This window comes from Theobroma umbraticum, unplaced genomic scaffold (genome assembly GCF_002168275.2).
Source record: "Theobroma umbraticum cultivar Fairchild unplaced genomic scaffold, ASM216827v3 scaffold_81.0, whole genome shotgun sequence".
NCBI classification, from domain to species: domain Eukaryota; kingdom Viridiplantae; phylum Streptophyta; class Magnoliopsida; order Malvales; family Malvaceae; genus Theobroma; species Theobroma umbraticum.
Window position 1 is genome coordinate 3,791,344 of NW_018397268.1, and position 9,067 is coordinate 3,800,410.

General features: G+C 33.8%; 1 protein-coding gene across 1 annotated transcript; it reads right to left on the reverse strand.

Annotated features, from left to right (window-relative positions):
• Positions 1-832: 832 nt before the first annotated feature.
• Positions 833-2,398, reverse strand: LOC110425285 (akuammiline synthase 2-like). The gene has a single exon (XM_021440162.1). It carries the CDS (start codon positions 2,370-2,372, stop codon positions 1,029-1,031), a length of 1,344 nt encoding a protein of 447 aa, XP_021295837.1. The 5' UTR covers positions 2,373-2,398; the 3' UTR covers positions 833-1,028.
• Between the last annotated feature and the right edge of the window lie 6,669 nt (positions 2,399-9,067).

Below are 9,067 nucleotides of genomic sequence, written 5' to 3' on the forward strand. Positions count from 1 at the left end.
CTTGGTGGACTTGGGTTTGCTTATCTCTAGAGAAAAAGAGAGGATCGAAGCAGAATATGTACGTAACTCCGGTGTAAAGAAGAGAGAGAAAGGAAATTAAGCCAGCCCTGACAGCACAGTCATTCAAACCACCATTATTGTACGTAACTTCAGTTTCTCTTCTTCTGGCTTATGCTTGGCAAATCTTTGATTGCGCCTTAGATTTTTCTTGAATAAGCAGCTTTGGAGGTCAGGGATGCACAGGTCTATGGCTCCTTTTGTTTAGAGAGTAACCTGTTTTTATGTACTCTTGAATGAATTTACAAGCATTTCAAAAAAAAAAAAAATCCTCCGAAGTTTCTTCAATGTCCCAAATAAGGAAATTTCCATGCTAGTTTTTGAAAACTGCTTTATATAAACAAGTATTCAATTGAAAAAATTTAATAATAAGGCCTGTATTAGTCCATCTGACTTCTCTTCTTTTTAGATAAATGAAGCCTGCTTGGGCTCTTTTTTCTTTAGTTTTTCTGGGTACGTAAACCTGCTTAGGCTTTGATCAGAGAACTTTAATAGAAAATCACAACAGCAAATTAGCAATCTGGCTTATTCCTCAGTTAAGCGAAAAGGGTTTTGTAGAACAAAAATTATCCAGAATTTTAGAGAAGGCTTGAATTGGAAAGACGTGCATGAATTATGATGATTTTGTATAGGTATGGAAACAAGGGATGTTCAAATAATCCTCTCTTTTGGCTGAAATCAAGCCCTTTCAACTGAATCCCTTTAGTCATGTTAAATCAAATATGTGTACAATTCTAATGTGGATAGATAAATAAATAGATATGGGACATTAAAATGATTCACTTAAAATAATAGATTACTAATACAAACTGTAACTGATAATAGGATCAACCTTGGCAGCTGACTACAATGCTTAAGAATATCTGAAAGACTAAAACTAAAGACACTTATTGGCAGATCAACACATATATTAAGCATATTAGCAGAGACTATAATGATCATGATCTAGGTCTTATTTCTAATTAAGACACTCACAGGCTTGAAATCTTCATACATGGAGAAGCAAACTTCAGGAATTCAGGATCTTTTTCCAATACTAACATTCTCTCTTCATCCAAGGTTATCCAAGCTTCAATTCCTTTGCCACATTTTGTTTCAATAAAAACAGTGAGGTTCCTAAACGCAGGGCCAACTTTTCCAAATGGAGCCAATGAAGATGGAAGACCCCATCCGAAATCTGTTTTGTAATAGCCAAGATTGAGCCAGCTTGTGAAGGCGAAAATATCAGGTCTTTCAAAGGAAAACAACATTTCCAGCTGGTTAAAGTACTCAGCTATGACTTGAAACCCTTGTTCACCTTGTACCGAACTCAAGTATTCATCATCAAAAGCTGCAATGGATTGTTTCATCAAGTCAACCAATTCGGACAACTCCGTGCCTGTCTCAGCTGGATTTGAAAGTGCACTCGCCCACCAAAAGACATTTCCAATGGAATCATCTAATGAATTAGGTTTCCCTCTTGCTCTCAAGTTCACAGCTTGGACAATTATAGATGGCTTCAGAGATCCTGATGTTACCCTAGACGCCGCCATAGAACATTTCCATATGAAACCTGAAACTGCTTCAGTGCGTGTTGGTCTAGCCTCACTTTCCCCTTTAGCCATAGCCTTTAGTTTGGCAATTGCTTTGGCAGCAAATGTAAATCTCCTCGTAACGTAATTAGCTTCCGTGAACCACAAGTTTTCCATCATTGACAAGTAATTTTGTGGCATTGGATTTTTTGGTGGAAAGACCAAGGATGCCTCAGGTAATGTAGGGTTTCCAATATTATGATGGGATATTCCACGAGAGACTTCACTCCAGACATTGCTTAAAATCAGGCCTGTTTTTGCATCGGTAATTTTGTGAGATAAGCATAGGCCTAGTGCTATCCCACCACAAGCAAACATGGTCACTTGACAAACCAAGAGGGGAGCATCATTGTTTGATTCCTTGCAGAAAGGCTGACATGGAAGCAATTTGTTCAATGACACGATCTCCTGACGCTTAAGGAATTCGGATAAGCGACAATTGATTTGAGCTGATAAAAATGGAACACCTTCATTAAAACGATCGATGAACATATTATCTTTGATCCTGCCAGAATATGGATACAAGATATTGAGAGTTTCTGACAGAGATCTCTTTAGTTGAGTCAAAATGTCCATCTTACTGAAATTGGTATCACTCAAGGAGTAGAATGTGACATTTGAGACATAAGTAAAGGGAGTGAGCTGATCAAAAAGACAGATTTTGAAGGGTTTTCTTTGATGAATCTCTGGTGAGGATGGTTTGATGATTTCTCTTGAGAGAATCTGAGCTTCCAAGTTCAGCATTTTTCAGATAAAATGCTTTGCAATAAGTAGAAGGTGTTCTTTTCTATATGCATATATATATATATATAGAAAGTTGATTATTTAAGGAGAAATTACATCATTATTACTATTCATATAAAATTCCATCATATGTCATTATTTTGTAATTAAAATTGGTAAAACTTCAAAATTCTACCGACATACATATAATAAAGGTAAATCTTGTTTAGCTACATTTCTCGTCATTGAAAGGGACTTACCAAATACTAAAACCATGTGATGGTGTTGGGGGAGAAAGCAACTTGTGCACCAAAATCTGAGATTTGTACGTACCAAATTAACAACCCTTTGGTTCTTTTGGGTTGGAAAAAAGAGTAAGACGATCCCGCTTTAGCTTACTTCCACATAGATAAAGAGTAGTACATACTTGGGAGTGTGGAACACATCAGAGCTTTTTCAAATTCGATTTCCTCTCGTCCTAGTCGGACCGTATGTCATGTGTATCGTACACTTTAGCATTTATCGTGATTTATACGTCCAACTACCACTCTGGTGGACAAGACCTCCATTTGCTAGCCTGGTTTCGTATCTCTGCCATGCCAGTCTTTTTAACTCATCTGTCTGCCAGTCTTGTCCTTTAGTATTTTATATGATGCAATTCTCGAAATGAAGTTTGCCACCTGTTTCTGTGCTCTAAGTCATAAATATCATAACACTTTGGGTTTTTTTTTTTTAAAAAAAAGAATATCATTAACACTTATCAGCACAGTTATGTAATGTGTGACCCACATCGGTAAAATTGAATTTTTTCTTTCCTGCGTTGTGTTTAAACATGTGCTGTTAAAATCACATAAATTCAATATAAAACTAAATCACATTTATATATGGTGGAGACTTAAAATTTGAGATTTTAAAATTCTAGAGCTTCCTCGTGGTCATTAAACAAGGACTCATTAGTTATGTTATTAAAAAAATTTTATAATATATTTTTATAATTAGTTATGTAGTGTTATATTTTTTTTGACATAATACTTGAAAAAGTTCTTATAATTTTTCTATAATGTTCAATCAAATTTATATTTTTTTATTTTAAATATAATAAGCTCTTATAACTTATAGTTGACTAATTATCATTTTATATCCACATAATTTTGATATAACGTTGATATGATATTAAGGTAAAAAGTAAAAAATATTATATGATCATTTCATCATACCACATCAACATATTATCATTCATTATAACATTTTATCATGCCCATCAATATTATGTAATATAAAATAATAAATAATATTTTGACTAATAACTGTTAATTAATCATTAGTTAAAAATATTTTTTTTACTCAAAATAAAAATAAAAAAATTAATTTGAATATAATAAAATAATAAAAATTTATTATATTTTTTTGAATAGTTCAAAGGTTTTATCAAGTATCATCTCTATCTTTTTTCATAAAATTACATGATGATTACATAAACGTTATTATCATATCAAATAATTCTTAATATATAACGGTACATTACATCTACAAAATAAACCAATTGAAATACAAATTAATTAAAGTCACAGTCTCTGAACTTTCAAGTTACGTTTTTAACTTATATACTAAAATTATTATTCTATACACTGATTCTGAAATTTTCAGATTTCACAAATAAATGTAAAATGTGAATTTTATTATAGCTTAATACAAAAATAGTAGTAATAGGGTCATTCTGATAGGTTCATGGAATCTTCACGTGGCATATATTGTTTCTAATGTCAGTGTACAATGTGGAATTAATTCTTCATGAAAACGAAAGGAAAAAATAATAAATAAATGAGCAAATAAAGTGGAAAAAACAAATTTCTTTGTTTTAATATTGTTTATATTTCCAAAGCACCATCATCACGATTTGTTTTTCACTTTTTTTTTTTAATTGGGTGTAATAATTGGTATGATGATTTTGTTAAAGTATGAAAACAAGGGATACAAGTAATCCTCCATTTTAGCTGAGATCAAGCTATGTTCGCTGAATCCCTTTAGTTATGTGAAATCAAATTTATAATTATATTAAAAATAATGTAGATATATATGATCCATTGTTTGCTGCTGGAATGTAATGTAGATAGAAATTAATGTCTGTGAAGGCCGTGCTTATGTTTGGGTCTTGATATACAGTTTGCTTGTAAATACTCTCACAGAACAGATTCCTGGGTCTTGCTGGAACATTTCTTGGTTAGGTAGGAAGCTGCCTTTGAGGAGCTGTTGTTTGACTGAATTTATGGTGATGGCTCTGGTTTTCTTCTTTTTCATTTTTGTGGTTGTTTCTGTCAGATTGGGTATTTATTTTGACATTTACATAGCACATTTCATGCTAGGGATTTGTCCTACATGATTTGGGCTCTCTACTACCAGAAAAATGGGTAGTTATTGTGCATCTTTCTTCAAGTAATGAAATCATCTCTAAAGCATTTCAAAAAAAAATGTAGATGTATATGAATATGAGATAGAACATTAAAATGATTTTTAAAATAGTTTACTGATAAAAACTGTAACTGATAATAGGAACATTGTATCTTGATAGCTGACAAGCAATTGCTTAACCATATCTGAAGGAACAGATCAACACTTTGTATTAAGCAAAGTAGCAAAACATATATAATGGTAATTATCTGAGTCCTGGAAGACATTCACAGGCTTGAAATCTTCAGACATGGAGAAGCAAACTTCAGGAATTCAGGATCTTTTTCCAATACTAACATTCTCCCTTCATCTAAGGTTATCCAAGCTTCAATTCCTTTGCCACAATTTGTTTCAACAAAAACAGTGGTGTTTCTAAATGCAGAGCCAGCTTTTCCGAATCGAGAAAACCATTGAGGAGTTCCCCATCCGAAATCTACTTTGTAAAAGCCAAGATTGGACCAGCTTGTGAAGGCACAAGTATCAGGTTTTTCCGAGGAAAACATTGTTTCCAGCTGGTCAAGGTACTCAGCTATGGCTTCAAACCCTTGCTCACCCTGTAAAGAATTCAAGTATTCATCATCAAAACCTGCGATATACTCTCTCATCAGGTCAACCAATTCGAACAACCCAGCGCCTGTCTCAGCTGAAGTCGTAGCACTTGCCCACCAAAACAGATTTCCAATTGAATCATCTAATAAATTAGGCTTCCCTCTTGGCCTCAGGCTCAAAGCTTGGACAAATATAGATGGTTTCGGAGATCCTGATATCGCCCTGGATAAATTTATATTTTGTGATACTTATTGCTGTAGTAAAATGCACAGACTTTCTTTTCATAAGTCTAGTTTAGTTAATAGAGAACCTCTCGATATCATATATACTAATGTTTGGAGGCCAGCCAGAGTCTCTAACATTGATGCTTATAGATATTATATCTCTTTTGTTAATCATTATACTAGATATATTTGGTTCTATCCATTAAAATTTAAATATGATGTCTATTCTCTATTTTTTAAATTTAAAAGTTTAGTTAAAAATTATTTTAAAACTTCTATTATTACTATATATTCTGATTGTGGGGTGAATTTACAAAATTGAAATCTTTCTTTAATTCTTTTGGCATCCAACATTTATAAACACCCCTACATACTCCTCAACACAATGCAATTGTTGAGCGTAGACGTAGAAGTATTGTTGAAATTGGACTTACCTTACTCCATCAAGCATCCATGCCTTCGTCCTATTGGTCCTTTGCTTTCTCTACTGTCGTTTATTTGCTAAACAGATTGCCATCTCCTGTTATTGGAAACAAATGTCCTTATCAGTCCATTTTCCATCAAGATCCTAATCTTGCTAAACTAAAAGTTTTTAGTTGTTTATGTTATCCATGGCTTAAACCTTATAACACACATAAACTTCAAAGAAAATCTACTTCTTGTGTGTTTCTTGGTTACTCTAAGCATCAAAGAGCTGACCTTTGTCTTGACAATCAATCTCAAAATATTTTCACATTGAGGCATGTCCTGTTTTATGAGTCTAAATTTCCCTTCGCTACCAAGTCTACCTTCAGCACCTCAGTTTTTGATATTTTTTACTCCTAATGGCATCCTGCACATGACACTCCTATCTTTGTTTCAACTTTTCCATCATCGTCTCTGACTATTGATTTGTCTTCTGCTCTCACCTCGCATGCATCTTTGCAAGTGGCTGATATGTGTGACAATTCTTCCACTTCGGTAATTCTCTCTTCGCCCATTCCTCGCTCTTTTCCTCACCTAACCGTGCAGCCTTCTATATCATCTCAACCTTAGAGGACACATCCCATGATTACATGATCACAAAACAATATTTTTAAACCTAGACAGCTTCATTTAGCCACCACTCATCCTCTCCCTGATTCCAATTAACCTACCTGTTCCTCACAAGCAATACGATATCTGCATTGGAAGCAAGCCATGCTTGTTGTGTATACTGCACTTACAAACAATGAAACATGGGATCTAGTTCCACCTCCTCATGACAGAACTGTAGTGGGTTGCAAGTGGATTTTTTGCATTAAACGGCACCCTGATGGTTCCATTTCTCGATACAACGTTTGGTGGCCAAAGGCTTCACTCAAAGCCCTGGTCTCGACTTCACTGGAAATGTTCAACCCCGTAGTCAAACCTATCACTATGCGGTTGGTTCTATGCTTGGCGGTTTCTAACAATTGGCCCTTGCATCAACTGGATGTAAACAATGCCTTTTTACCAGGCAAACTAACTGAAGAAGTATACATGCAGCGACCTCCGGTCTTGTATGACACAACCAAGCCTTATCATGTCAGCAAACTTAAGAAAGCAATATATGATCTTAAACAAGCCCCTCAAACATGGTACCAAGCCTTGACTAGTTTTTTACTTTCTTCTGGCTTCACTCAATCAGTAGCTGATGCATCCTTATTTATTTATCATTGCAATGGCATCGCCACATATCTCCTGGAGAATGTGCAGCTTCTATATAGAAGGAACAAGTTACCGAGATATCGCTAGCGTAAGGCATTCCATCCAAATACAATGTAAAGGCTAATGCCAATTCGAGTCTACCACCAAGTGTCATAGGATGCATCCTTGTGTTCACAAATAACTGCAAGAACATGTCATTGGTATCGTTTCATGCTTCAATGCAAGTAACTGCTGCAGACAAAAGCAAAGTATTTAATTTAAATCAGAACAAGTCAAGGTTTCATTGAACATGCTCCATTCATTCTATAGAGTTCAAATATATATAGTCTATGAGATCTTGGAAAGAAACTAAAAGTCTACAACTAAAGACCAATAATGTTAAGGTAAAACCGAATAGCAAACTTTATAAATAAAACAGTATGAATAAGAAATGTAGCATATCCTCAAAAGGTAGGAAAAAAGGAATGAAAGAAAGAAAAAGAAAAGACATGTTTTTACTTTCGTCTAACACTTCGAGGAAGGTAATCTCGAAAACATTCGTACAAACTATAATATTGACCATCTTTGGAGCAAAAGCACTCCTTAAAAGAATATAAGCAAGATTGCCAATAAAAATTAACAAACAATAAAAACCAACCAAAAGCTTTGCATTACTTTTCCTTCTAAACTTCTCTAAAAACTCAAGAAAAAAAAAAAGACACCAAAATAAAAAATAAAAAACATCTTTTTCATGCATGCTGCTTACTCGATCAATTATCCATGTAAGTTTACGTTTATAGTTATGTAGAAAACGCAAAAACTTAACTAATTCAATTTGTTTATGAAAAAATAGAGCAAAAATGGGAAGGTTCAAAAAGATTAAGAAAGGTATTTTCTTTATGATTTTTGGACTTAAAAGTTTTCTAATAAAAAAAAAAAGCAAGAACCACGTTGAAAACCCTCGAATAAGAGTTCAAAAAACTTCTAAATTGAATAGCACGTTGCCGCTTTCCCGGCCTTTCTTGACTACCAAACGGGAGACCAGAAGAAAGAAACCTTACCTGATATCAATGAGGGTGGCTGTAGCGTAGGTACCGGATAGCAAAAGAAGGAAAGGTTATATACAGTACCGCATTAAAAGTATGGGCTTGAGCTAGAAAAGCTACTGATGAACCCGCATCCATGCCAAGAATTTACGAGTTATTTAGAACTTTTTAAAGGATGAATTTGAGAGAAAAGTTTCAAAAAATGAGATAATTGAGCTAAACTTAAAAGAGCCATGCTTGTCGACTTGTTAATGGGCCTTGTGCCATGTCACCTGGATATTTCCTATTCATAGGTTGTGCTTGTTATGAAATTTTTTTCTAGATTTATAATTTTGGATAATATAATCCAAAGTAGCTGTTAATTCTAATTGATTTTAATTTTGAGATGACAAAACATTAAGCTAACTTGCTTGCTTAATCATTTTGACAGTTTTTATTTGATAATTTTTAATGTATATAAGGTTTTTTTTTTCACATTGAGACAATTTTGTGAAGAAATTAATATTAATTCAACCAAAATTATAAAATGATGAAAACTAGATAAGAAGCTGAAAAGGGAAAAAAATTAATGATAGGACTGTCCTTGATCATGAAGAACATCTCATCTTTCTCCCACCTTTTAGAATCGAAAACATTGGGTATTTATCATCATCTGTTGCATCAAAAATGCGTAGGTAGTATGAGTTTCGATATCATGGTGCGAAATGAAATCTTCAAAAACATGGATAATTAAGTACAGTTTATAAAATAAAGGCCAAATACACAATGCTTGGTAATGGATAAACTGGTACAAACTAGAATA

What these genes read in the sequence shown, in the direction of transcription:
- LOC110425285 (XM_021440162.1), bottom strand. Translation starts at nt 2,372, where the DNA reads ATGCTGAACTTGGAAGCTCAGATTCTCTCAAGAGAAATCATCAAACCA.